The sequence below is a fragment of the Rhinatrema bivittatum genome, chromosome 4 (genome assembly GCF_901001135.1).
Source record: "Rhinatrema bivittatum chromosome 4, aRhiBiv1.1, whole genome shotgun sequence".
NCBI lineage: Eukaryota > Metazoa > Chordata > Amphibia > Gymnophiona > Rhinatrematidae > Rhinatrema > Rhinatrema bivittatum.
The window spans coordinates 286,494,073-286,508,159 of NC_042618.1; the positions used below are offsets into that span (position 1 = coordinate 286,494,073).

Consider the following 14,087-nt stretch of genomic DNA (forward strand, 5'->3'; position numbering starts at 1 on the left):
AGCAAACCCAGAGATTGCAGTTCCAGTATCTGAGGGACTTCAGCCCTGCCGGGCACATCAGCTCACTACTGCCACCTCTGGTGGTTCTACTACCTGTCTAACAAAGAACTATCTGTGTCTGTCTCCATACTCCAGCCTAGTCGGTGGTTCCTCTCAGAATAAACTCCTGAGGGTGCTGTCATCTGCCATTGACCCAAGGATTCACCAATTCACATTAGATTGCTCATTCCTCACACTTCAAGAGCTGAGTACAACTACTGCTACCTTGCAGCCAACACCTGTTTGCTGACATCTCCTTTCTCAGGAACCATACAGGTACCCATAACAGTTTTCCATTGGACTGCAACTCCTAGCAGAGTTTATTCTAAGATTGCGGCTCCTCCCCTCTGGAGGAGCAAGCCACATTAGACCACTAACATGTTGCTAGCTCCTCCCCTCTGGAGGAGCAGATCTCTTAACAGATTGCTGACTCCACCTACGGAGTATATCAGTTTGCTAACTCATTGGCAGAGTTGCTAACAGATTGCTAACCTCTTAGCGAGATCCAGAACAGTTTGTTATGGTAGATAGGGAGAGTTCTAGAAATTTAAATGTGTCGTTCCAGGTATGTTTGGTAAGGAAGTAAAATTGGATGTCATCAGCATATATTCTGTATGTTATGCCTAGAGTGCACAATAACTGACAGATGGGTGTGAGATATATATTGAATAAAGCAGCCGATAAAGTGGACCCTTGTGGAACACCTGTGTTTAGAGCAAAAGGAATAGAACAAGTTTGATTGATGAAAATTTGCTGAAATCTGTTTTTAAGGTATGACTGAAATGAATTATGTACTGTTCCAGATATTCCTAGGTTAGAAAGACAGGTTAATAGGATTTGATGATTTCTAGTGTCAAAGACAGCAGAGAGACCAAGGAAAATGGAAATATAAGAAGTTCCTGGGTCAAAACCATGGTGGATAATGTCGGTGCTGGAGGTTAAGAGCATTTCTGTACTATAATTAAGTCTGAAGCTGAATTAATATTGATCTAAGAGTGAATGTTCATCAAGGAAAGATGTGAATTATTTTAGGACAATGGATTAGGTTATTTTTGCAAGGAATGGTAATGATGAGATTGGTCAGAAATCTGAGGAATCAGGATTATTAGGGGTTTTTTTTTTTAGGAATGAGAGTGACAGCAGTGATTTTTAGGCAATCCAGTAAGGTACCTGTGAGAAGTGATGATGTTAGCAATGGGTAGGGCAATGGGTAGGGCAATGCTTTCTTTAATTACTTTGAAAAGATTGGAGAAACAAGGTGATCAAGGATGGGATGTGGATTTCATTTTGGAGATTATTTGCAAGATTTCAGTGCTGTTCCGAAGGTGTCCCAGGACTGTGTTGCTGGGGTGGTTAATACAACTGGGAGAGATGTAGGGAAAGTTGATACTATTTTATGGATTTTGATTCAAAAAAATTTCCAAATGAGTAACTTAAATAAAGAGGTGGGTCTATTTTAGGATATGTAAGTCTTTTGTTATGGTTAACAATGGATTTCACAATATTGAATAGAGTTTTTGGGTTATTATTGGATAATGCGTTATGTCTGGAAAAGTAGTTTTTTTTTTGTATTGTTAACAGCTGTTCGATAAAGTGAGCATTCGGTAGTGAAGAAAGTTAAAATGTCTGGGCTTTTGTTTTTCTTCCATTTGCTTTTAAGAGTTTGTAAATTACGTTTATGAATCTGTAATGTGTGTGTGAACCATGGTGCAGACTTGGTTCTTTTTATTTTTATGATGTGTGCTAATTAAAGCACTGTTCCAGTTGTCTATCAGTTCATTGGGATTTGAGGTGGAAGTGTTACTAATAAAAGGAAGCCTTGATATTTTTGAAGCAACTCCAACATTGCTCTCTGCTTCCACGGTAGGGGAAAAAGATTTAGACAGCAACCAATGAGGGCCCCGACTTTTACGGTCTGCGGAACTGATGAGCATGGGGGTAACCAGCACAGAGCAGTAGTTACTACCCTTAACAGAAGGCATAGGATTACTACCCTTAACCAATAAGCCTTTATGCTTTTGATGCTACTACAACATTGCTCTCTGCTTCGAAGGAGGGAGGTGGGGATTGAAAGGAAAGAGAAATTTGGAATCAACCAACATGAGCCATGACTTTTTTTTTTTACATCTGGGTACTGATGTTCAGACATTAAGGAAAAAACACAGGACTGCTTCTATGGCCAATTCCATAAGCAAAGCATGTCAAGCAAAACTGACTGATATATGGGGGGTAACCTGCACAGTGTGGCAGATACTACCATGGAAAGATTGCTGGGTAGACTAGATGGACCATTGGTCCTTTTCTGCCGTCATTTCAATTTACTATGTTCTTTCTCTCTTCCTCCCCTGGAGGCTTGAGCACTATTCTGCTGCTATATAGCTCAGAGAGTGTTCTATAACCCAGTCTCTGCTCAAGGTTTAGAGGAAGCAGGTTTCCAAACAACTTCCTTTCTTTTTTATCTCTTCAGGCATGGATCTCTGGCTGTACAATGTTCGCACAGAAAGTCCCACTGCTACCACTTTATGTAGTACAGGAGATGAGTGGTTAAGGCTTTTCTCAGTGCTTTTTATTTACAGTGTTTCAGATCTTCAACGTTTTACTTAGCCTTTCATAACCACAAATACTTAACACTCTTACTCCAGGGGCTGCCTCTCAGCTCTACTCATGGTCACTATCTTCCATTCAGGATCACAGGCCTCTCTTCTGCTCTCCTCTGAGCCTACATTAAATCATGCTGTGGGAGCCACCCAGCACCCATAATGTTCTATCTTAAGGTGGACCTGGACCAGAAAGCTGGGACTAGTTCTCTACAGAGTTCTGAGAGCTTTTCATGTATGCTCCTTCACAAGATTATAAATCAAAAAGATCCAGATGCTATAGAAAACACAGTATACAATAAATTAAGCCAACAAGAAAAACAAAAGTTTTGGCACCAGAGATATTTGCAGGAAGCTGGTTGCCAAGAGGAAGAGAAAAAAAAAAAGAAAAAGTACACTGGGGTGGGAAAGAACATTGACAAACTCACATGCTCCCATACACATACAAATCAGCACAAGAGTGGCGATACGCTTGAATTTTAAATCATGCATACACTTGCACATTATGGGAATGCTTGAGGCGGTCCCATTTCTGGGATTTCGTGTACCCTTTGGCCACGATGCAACCGCAGAGCTCTGTGAAGCGCCGAGGCAGGCAAGGAGTGTCCAAGCACAGGCTGAAGATGCAGGACTCTGGCCTCTGCCGAACCTGATCGCATCAAAGAGACCCAGCAACGCAATGTTGGTCTCTGGGGTGGCCCTCCAACCACTCGATAGCCCTTTTGGACCTGCCATACGGAACAGCAAATGTGACAGGATGGACAGAGGCTGAAGGGCGAAGACATCAAACTCAGACGAAGACTCAGGATATGTGAGGGATGCACATGAAGAGTCAGGATACTTGAAGGTTGAGACGAAGACATGAAGGTTGAGACAAGACTCAGGATACTTAAAGAACTGACACAAAAATTGAAGAACTGAGATGGACTCAGGTTGCTTGAAGAGGATGACTCCAAAAGAGTCACAAAGATACTTGAAGAACTCTGAATAGGTATTGCCACACCACGCGCCCTACACAGCCACTCAAGGCTGGTCGTGGACCACGCTGAAGGTTCCCAACCCAGGTTGCTTGAAGAATTGAGATGGTATTCTAAGGTACTTGAAGGACTCCAACCAAGTCACAAGTCAAGAGTACTGAATAGATATCGCCACACCATGTGCCCTATACAGCCAGTCAAGGCAGGTCGCGGACCACACTGACGGTTCCCCACTCAGGTTAACTTGGATGATCCAAATGAAGACTCCGACTTGGCCTGCACCGAGGCGCACCCTCCACAGCCAGTTAAGGCAAGGCACGGACCACGCAGATACGGGACAGGTTATGCAGAGTTCATTTTCATATGGACGGAGGCAAACGCAAGAGGCTCCCAAAACCCGTACAGGATGCAGGAAAGGAGGAGGAGAACTTCAGGATCCTAGGGACTCGGAGTAAAAGACTGGCGAGGAGCTCGAGCGAACTCAGAGTATGGAACCTGAAGCTGAGGGTTAAAAGCCAGAATCCTCTGGAGGCTTACGCTGCCGAAACAAAGGACATCTGGATAAACGAAGCTGAGGACGAGAAGACATCCAAAGAAGAGGTCATCAGGGGCTGAGTGGATCTGAAGGACGACATCAGGAACATCAGGATCTGGATGAAGAAGACACAGGATCCGACGAGAGACCTTGACAAAGGCGAAGACATGGAATTCCAACATGGAACAGAGTGCCAATGAGAAGCAAGATGACAAGAAGTCCAAGGGAAGACTGGCTCCTTGTAAAGGCAACAAAGCAATGAAGACAAGCCCTTTTTATAGGGATGAAGAGGAGACTCCCATGATGACATCATAGGAGCACCACTTCCGCGCTGGCCCTTTAAGTGCTGAAGAGAGGCGCGGCCTTGCGCCTAAGGAGGAAGTGGGCAGGACCCTGGAGAGTGGCATCCCTGCTGCTGAAGATGGAGCAGGAGCAGGACTAGGCCTTGAAGTAGGCCCGACATGAGAGGCGGCTTCCAAGCCGCAGAGAAGATGCTGAAGACTCCATGCCTCATGCCTTCATGCGAAGGCTCCATGCCTCAGGCAAGGCTGGGGAAGAAGGCCCCTCCCCACAGAGACGACAAGGTAACGTCGGCACCGGGCCACATGGGAATGCTGTAAGCGCCTATTTAACGTGCATACGATGCAGAGTGAATGAGATAGCGCTCATCACATGCATATGCACGTGAATGAGGCTATTACTCATTTATTCCAAATGCAAAAAAATAAATGTGCGTTTCCGACGCACATTTATCGCTCACATATTAACTCCTGCCCGGAGCAGGCATTAATAGCTGAGTGCATGTAAAAGAAGTACAGAAAAGCAGAAAAAAACTGCTTTTCTGTACTTCTTCAGTAAAAAAAAAAAAAACCAACAAAAAAAATACCTCAGCAGACCTCCGCGTTATGAAGACGACACCGGTAAACTCGGCATCCATTTTCATTACTAGGAGATAGCCGGTTATGAAAACCGATGCAGAGTTTACCAGCATTGGTCTTCATAACCGGCAGCTGCCACGGGGTCGCATTAGCAAGGAGGCGTTAAGTTCGCGCAAGCGACCCTAGCGCCTCTTTGCTAGCACGACCTCCTAATTTGCCTATTGCATGGTGCCCCCCTTGCGGGCGCTATGCATGTGTTAAAAAAGCGGACGCTGAAAAGTCAGTGCCCGCTTTCCGCGAAAATTATTGCATCTGCTCCTTTCATGGCCAATCAAAAAAACAAATCTCTTCTTCTTCTGCTATTCTATAGTAGATTTACTTGAATGTTTAGGGTCATTGTCTTGCTGACATAATGGGGTAGATTTTCAAAGGGTTGCATGCGTAAGATACGCGCGCAACCCCCAAAAACCTACCCCTGTCTCCCCCTGCACGTGCCGAACCTATCTTGCATAGGCTCGGCGGCGCGAACAAGCCGCGGGACGCGCGTAAGTCCCGAGGCTTGAAAAAATGGGCATTCCGGGGGCGGGACGGTGGGCGGGGCACCAGCCCGAGGGCGGGACCAAGGCCTCCGGAACAGCCACCGGGCCGGGGGATGGAGAGCCGGTGCGTGCAAGTTACGCCTGCCCAGAGGCAGGCGTAACTTCTTCAATAAAGGTCAAGGGGGGGGGGGTTAGTTAGGGCTAGGGGGTGGGTTAGATAGGGGAAGGGAGGGGAAGGTGCGGGGGGAGGGGGGGCGGAAGGAAAGTTCCCTCCGAGGCCGCTTTTCGGAGCAGCCTTGGAGGGAATGGAGGCAGGCTGCTCAGCTCGGCACGCGCAGGTTGCACAATTGTGCACCCCACTGCGCGCGCTGACCCTGGATTTTATAACATGCGCGCATGTTATAAGATCGGGCGTAGATTTGTTCACGACAGGTTGCATGAACAAATCTACGCTCGCGCACATGTTATAAAATCTGGCCCAATGAGTTCACATTAACTTTTATGAGAAAAACCAAAAAAGACCAAAACTCGGTCATGCAGAATTACTCTGCAGGGTGGTTTACTTGTTAACCATTTATTTAAGCACCTGATTCTAGTTAGCCAATTAATTGTGCTAAGGAAAATAGGGTTCACTTACTATTTCACACATACTGATTCTAAATTAATCTTATTGTTCCTACTTGTTCATTATCATATCTCAAGAAACACAGAATTGTTTAATTTATATACTCTTTATTGCATATGAAAAGATTGGTTTCAATTAAACAAGAGTATTATGGGAAGAACTTGTAATTTTCATTATTATACTTGAGGTTAACAAACGTTTTTGCAGCACTATTCGTAAGATTTTCCCCGCCATAGGCAAATGACCTAATTTACTATGCATTATTTCCCAAAGACTCAGAACAAGGAAAAGCCATAGTAAATCAGGCCCATAATGGATTTAATATTGTAACAGGAGCCTTCTAACAGAAATGCATATTGTAGTTTGTAAGGCGGTTCAGTTACCTATTCATTAAAACAGTTATTTCTACCTAGCAATTAAGAGTATTGTAAAATATAGCAGCATATATAATTTGGTTATCAGTATCAAAAAGAAATCAAAGACTACATGGTGAATTTTTGCCCTCTTTTTTCCTTGTATCTCTCCTTCCTGCATCCTTTTTTAATATGCATAGATACACGTTTTCTATGAAAACCTTTTCTTCAAGATGCTGGTGTGGATGACTGAGTTGCAATCCTGGAACATACTGCACAACAATTTGTGGCGATTATGTTCAATACAGTCAGTTTCCAGAATATCCTCCATGCAATTGAAAATTAATCTTTCAGTTATTAAAGATTCTATTTCTATAATAATTGTCAGATAACCAAACTTACCAGGAAACTGTAGAAGAATTCATGCACAAAAAGGCCCAACATGCAGACGATGACATACACCACATGATATAAGAATGCCATATCCATGACAACGGCTCTGTAACCTCGAGTGAATGTACCACGGTTTCCAACGAAACTCACCAGAAATACTATTTTATTGCAGAGCTGCAAAGAGATTGCATTAGTTAGAACTAGCAAAATGATCAATTTTATGATAAAAAATACTTTTACATTTTTTTTGGTTTCTTAAGATTTACCATTGAGATAATGGCCAAATCCATATCTGCTTAGTTTCTGAAATTTCATGGGATCAGAACCCGAGGCGATATGGTTGCTGGTCATTGTTAAAGAAATACCAGTATGACATATGTACAAGCCCATATACATAATTCATTTTGTAGTGCATATTATAGATATTCACAAACATGCTTACTCTATCTTTGGCATTATGAAGAATGAAATGATGCAAAGCAAACTATCTCAAGTTTCAGGATAGCATTGTACACTAAGAATGGTTAGTATTAACAAAAACATGCTGGAAAGTGCTGTGTCCTTATTTACTTTGTGTATGAAAACATGCCTTTCATATATACATTACTGATTTTTAAATTCTATTCCTTTCATATTTAGTGCTATATGCATCTAAATAGTGTTCCATGAAACAAAAGCAACTCCATGCAAAGTATGTGAAATATTGAGGTGCTCTAACAGTACTCTTGCTCAGTGTAACCTATTAAATAAGCAATCCGTTTTTTTAACTGCATGCTACCAACTTTACTATATGTCTTCGCATGCTATTAGTCCCTATCTGATGCCACACTATAAACAGAGTCACCATGCTCTCTTTTTAATGCAGCTGAATGCACCTGCCTGGTGTCACAACAGAATGTACAAATTACAAAATTATGCTTTTCTGCACGCTTATGTCTATCACTAGCATTTGTTAAATGCTAGAGCATTCTGCAAACAATGCCAGAATGAAGTGATTTCATTACAGTAAGTGAATTATTAATACTTACCTTCAGATGTGCCATTGTGCAATAATAAAAATATTTTAGTCTGAAAATAGGAATGTTTTAAATGTTGATCAATTTCACTTTTATCCACCCAATTTTAATTGAACACTATAAAATAACTGTGTTATAAAATTTTGACATTTTGGTTTAATTTGGCATTCAGAAAAACTCCTTTGAGGCTGGAAAAGAGGTAATTGAGAATAACTATTCAGGAAGGTGGACTGAATATTTTAAACACTAATCTGAACGTAAAGAAGGTAGACACAGGAAGCCAAATAGTGTAAAAAAAGAAACTGATAATGAGCTTATGAGGAAGCATTTTGTGATGACTATCCACAGAATACATCATTAATCTCATTAGAATATGTATAACATACCAACACTGGGGTCAATTAAAAAAAAAAAAAAAGAGCTTCAGTACCTCAATGTAATCTGCTTTGAACTAACTAATTTAGTTAGCCAAAATTTGGCTAAGTGAAGCTGATTTTCAGTTGAACATCTTAAATCTAGCCAGGTAGAACTTAACCAACTAGATTTAGTATACACAATCATGGCTGCCTAAACCTATCTGGTTAGTGCTGAAAATCATGCTAGCTAGCTAAGTCCTTTTCACCGGGGCTATGAGCCCCACCCAATCCTGCAACCCCCCCCCCCCACACACACACACTCTTTCCAGACTAAAGGAAAAAGTTCATCTGGGGCCAACAGCCTCCCCACAATCCATCTTCCATCCCACCCAAATGCTTAATTAAATATTCCATTACTGATCCCATCCCCAAAAGATCCTCAATAAACCTTGCCAGAGGAGGATATAGATTTATATCCTCCCAGCTTGGCATCTGGCATGGGGTCAGTGATAGATATTTATTTTGCGAAGGCATTGGGTGGGATGGAAGAGGGATCATGGGGGGCTGTAGGCACCTATTCATCTTATAACTTTGGGTGGAAGCAGGGAGGATGTAGCTGATCAGATTTAGGCCTGCTGTGATGGCACCTAGAATTGTCTGGTCAAGTCAGGAAATGTGCTGAAAATCAGTGCTAGTCAGCTATCTCTCCCACAACCTAATTTTGCTCAGAATTTGGCCACCTAAATTTAGCTGTTTATTGAACACTAGGTAGCTAAATTTAATCACATAATTTAGGTGTATTTTCAAAGTTTTTGATCTAGCAGACCCTACAGAGCCTCTTTGAGCTCCCTTAATATCCTAGGATGTATCCCATTCAGTCCGATAATTTTCTCCACTTTCAATTTTTCTGGTTCCACCCACATTCCTTCTGTAAACGGTATGGCCACTACCCACCATACATTTTTCCATAATTGGCAGGCTTATTCAAATCCTTTAGTGAATACTGAACAGAAGTATTTCTGCTTTCTCCTTATCCCCGTCCATCCATTTCTCCTTGTCTTTTAATCTTATAATTCCATTTTTGCCATTCCTTCTTTCACTTATGTACTAGAAAAAAGTTTTGCCACCCTGCTTTAGCTATCCTTTCTTCCACATGTGCCTTTGCCTTCCTATTTTTATTTATAGCACTTATATTCTGCCTTTCCTAATTGCCCAAAGTGGGGTTCAATAATAACACTCCATAAACAAGGTAAAATGACACCATAAGCAAAATACCAATCAAACATACAAAATTCAAACATCAAATAACACAGGGTAATAACACAACCAGATGATAACATTATAATCAATAAAACAACAAGTAATAAAAGCAGAATAAATTTAAAAAGAAAAGTGAGACCCATAAAATGGAATAAGATCTTGTGGCACCAAGTGCAGCCAGAATGGCTAGGCTCTGGCTAGGCTGAATATTCAGGCACTGTATTAAGTCACAAAGAAAAATATTCTGCACATCTTTGCCACTTACACACAAAAACAGTGGAGAAGTAGCCTAGTGGTTAGAGTGGTTAGAACAGTGGGCTACAAACCAGAACACCAGGGATTGAGTCCCACTGTCGCTCCTTGTGACCTTAGGCAAGTTACTTTACCCTCCATTGCCTCAGGTACAAACTTAGGGGGTCATTTTCTATCGGTATCGCACGCTAAAAGGGACTTTTCGCGTGCGATAGCTTGATAGGGGTGGAGTCGGGACTGGAAGAGGAGGGACCGGAAGAGGAGGAGTCGGGGCAGCATCGGGGGGGGAGGGGACTCAGCGGTAACTTCGCTGGCGGTGATAAGGTAAGACCCGTTACCGCCGCCAGTAGCACGCCCAATAGCGCCACCTTTAATGGTGGCACTATTGGGTGCGAAAGCCGGCAGCGATTACACCGCGGTGGTGTGATCGCTGCCGGCTTTCGCAGGCCCGCCCCCAGCTTTGCCACCCCGACCCCCGTTACCGCGGAATTTAGTAAAGCTGTGCGCCGATAGAAAATCCAGGCCTTAGACTGTAAGCCCTCTAGGGACAGAGAAATACCTACAGTACCTCAATGTAATCTGCTTTGAAGTGCTGAATAAAGTGCAAAAAGTGGAATATAAAAATCTAAATAAATAAATAAACGACACAACAACTCACAGTCTCTCGGTCTGGGCCTTTCCCAAAATTCCTCCTGTTTCACAAGGCCTCTTGCTCTCTCCTGGGCCAGGCTAGATATACACCTTCCCAGTAATCTTCTCCTAGACCAGGGTTCTCTGTTGTCTGGGCTTAAAGTGGACCAAACCAGATCTCTGGATCTGGTCACTTAAGATATTCTGGGGTTTTCTTGTATATACTTGTGGTAAAGGTAACGTTGTCCCTGCACAGCTAATGGAGCAAAACCAGAGAGCTAAACAACAACAGAGAAAACCCAAATGGCAGGAACAAAACTGCAGTACTATATTTCCCAGGTCTTCTCTAGCCAAGGTAGGTTGGTGTGGAGGTTGGGGTGGATCAAGCCCAAAGGCTTTGGGTTTCTATACAGCCAGCTGGGAGAGGTGTGGATGATCAAATTGGGAAAAAGCTGAGTTAAAAGGGGAAGTGGTTGACTACCAAGAAGGTATGGAACCAGAGCTGATGGAAGTAGAGGAGGAAGAGGATACTCCGGGACAGCATCATGAGAAGAAGCAGCAAGAGGTTTGCCTGGCAAAATGGAGGAACTGATGGACATATCAGACTAAATCAAGGGAAGGTAGGCCCCAAAGGGGAGTTTTGTCCCGGGACAGTATCTAGAGCTGACAAATCTGTTAGCTGAAAACAGCACACTAAAGGAGTTTCAGTGGGCGGTGTGGGAGGTAGAAACCCCAGCAGTTGGAAACTGTTAGTGGAAGAGACTCTGTTGCCAGAGAATGAATAACATGCTAAAAGCCTACAGCTTTGCTGAATCTTTTTCCTAGGAATTGTTACAAAGAATTGGTGCTGAGGAAAAGCTCTTTTTTATTTCTTTTGCACTAGTAGAAGTAACTGTGTTGCTAGAGAATGAACTAAATGTTAAGAGACTGCAGATTTGCTGAATTATGGAATCAGGGATTGCTACAAAGAATTGGTGCTTGGAAAAAGTGGGGTTTTTTTTGTTGTTTCTTCTTTATTCCAGCTAAAGTGACTGTGGTTCCTGGAGGACAGACTGGGAAATACAAACCCATAGCTGTGCTACTCATTTCCCTTTATTGGGCCCTAAAAGGGGCAGTTTCTGCAATAGTTACCTTTCTCTACCCCTAGGTTTTGACCCTGCAGGAGGATGAGTGTCCCTGAAGAAGAGAGAGGAAGAGAGAGGGAGCTAGGATACCAGACAGACCCAATGATTAATTTCCATACCTGGAAACTGTCCGGATTTGGCCCAGAGACTCCAGAATTCTAAAAGAATTACCGGGTCTCTGGACCAATAACGGAAATCTCCGGGTGCTGAAGCAAAACCAATCTGCTTGGACCTAGAAAGAAGAAACGAATGTCACTGGTCTTGCACGGCTGAAAAAGCAGGAACTCGATACTGATTTCTACCATCTCCGGACCTTTTTAACTCTTAACTTTGCTTCCTCAAGACACTACCTGCTCCCGCGCAGCCTGTTTCCTGTATCCAGCCACTTGCCCGCCCCATCCTGTTTGCCTTGGCCAATCGACATTGCCATTTCCTGCCCGTGCATCAAACGAGGAGTAAGAAACAGGCAGCATCCACTTCTGCAGCACAGGAGAAGAAGGAAGAGGTTGCTGCTGCTCCAGGTGTTACAGGGAGCGCTGGGAGAGCGGTCCCCCTTAGAGAGAGTGTGCCCTTGGGCCCCTGGCACGAACCCACACCAAGGGTAGGTGTAGTGTGGGTGGCGAGAGGCAGCCCGAGCCCCGTCCGGACCTGCATGCCTCTGGAACCAACTGTGGAGTGTTGGTGATGAACAGTCCTCCGACCGTTCCCGACCCTTTCGGACCTGCCGCTGGGATGGCAAGAGGCAGCAGGCTGGACTCTGGACGTGGGCAGATGACGGTTCAAAAGCAATAGACAAAGACTCAGGAACCATAGACTGTAGACGTAGACTCTAAAGCAAGGTACTGTAGACGTACACTCTGAAACAAGTAGGAAGGTTAAGAAGTTGGCACGGTCCCTCAGGGTGCCCTACACAGCCGGTACCACTGGTCTGGTCACGGACCACCCTGTCCCACATCCACGGGAGTAGGACCAGCGCAGGAAAGGAAAAGTGCTGCATAAACAGTCCAGGGTAAGGCACTGCACACCGGCAGTCTGAAGCAAGTTAAAACATCAGGATCAGGAACAAACATCAAGGAACATCAGGAAACATCAGGGCGTGCAAGACACCGGACACCAAGCTGAAACAAACAACAAAGGCCTGACGGAGCACTAGAAGTGGAGACATCCAGAGACGTGTAACTCCAATGCAAGACAAAGTATGAGTGCTGGAGCAAAGCTTTTATAGCCCAGGAGCAGGCAACTCCGTGGGAGGAGTCCAGATGGGCCGTCCCTCGCTGGCTCTACAAGAGTGGAGAGGAGCCACGGGCCTGACCCTTAGGAGAAGGGCGTGGCCCACACCAGAGCATCCAGGCTCCAGTGGAGCAGGCCTGGAGTAGGCCCCGAACCACACTGAAGGCCTCCCAGGCCGTGGAGCAGGATCTGGACAATTGCTCAGGTGAGGCCCTGGCTTCGGAGCGGCCTCCAGAAAAAGGTGAGATGCCTCCTGTGGCGCAGCTACAGGAGGAATCATAACACCAGGAGCCCAAGTTAGAGTCTGCTGTTGCTAGTGTGTTTTGAAAAGGGGGAAGAGAAAATGAACAAGCATGTCTGTGAGAGTGAGTGTGTATTTGTGTAGGAAGAAGAGATCTGAGCGTGTATGTAGGTGTGCAGGAGAGAGCGGAGTGCAAGTGAGCATGGGTGTGAAAGTGAGTGGGCATGTGTGTATGGAAGAGGTGGGTAAGAGTATGGGGCAGGGGTGTGGCCGTTTATTGTGGCAGTTGCTACCCCTGATTGAACTGGATGTTCATTGGGATGCGGATACGGCACTGCTCTCTGCATTGGTGGAGGGGTGGAAGGGAATTGGGGCCGGAGGGTGCTGGAAGCCAATAGTGACGGGGGAGGGGGAGAAAAAAAGGGGTGGGGGGGAAGATAAAAAAAAAAAAATGGATAAACTGCGTAGCTTGCTGGGCAGACTGGATGGGCCGTTTGGTCTTCTTCTGCCGTCATTTCTATGTTTCTATGTTTCTATATGTGTGTGTTTGTAGAAGAATGGCAGAAGTAAAGGTGTAAATGGACATGTGAGAATGTGAGAGAATGAGCAGTGAAAGAAAGTGTTAACATGTAAGAGTGTTTATGAGAGCAAATTTATGAGCATCCGGTCCCACTGTGCAGTTGCCCAATTTTCCAGTCTCACAAGGTCTTCCTGCAATTTATCACAATCTGCTTGTGATTTAACTACTCTGAACAATTTTGTGTCATCTGCAAATTTGATTATCTCACTCGTCGTATTTCTTTCCAGATCATTTATAAATATATTGAACAGTAAGGGTCCCAATACAGATCCCTGAGGTACTCCACTGTCCACTCCCTTCCACTGAGAAAATTGCCCATTTAATCCTACTCTCTGTTTCCTGTCTTTTAGCCAGTTTGCAATCCACGAAAGGACATCGCCACCTATCCCATGACTTTTTACTTTTCCTAGAAGCCTCTCATGAGGAACTTTGTCAAACGCCTTCTGAAAATCCAAGTATACT

General features: G+C 44.2%; 1 protein-coding gene across 1 annotated transcript in view; it reads right to left on the reverse strand.

The window, feature by feature from the left end:
* Nucleotides 1–14,087, reverse strand: part of ITPR2 (inositol 1,4,5-trisphosphate receptor type 2) — a 1,380,003-nt gene that overhangs the window by 182,486 nt on the left and 1,183,430 nt on the right. Inside the window, 1 exon segment of the mRNA XM_029597493.1 lies at nt 6,946–7,110. Coding sequence (XP_029453353.1) covers nt 6,946–7,110 — 165 coding nt within the window.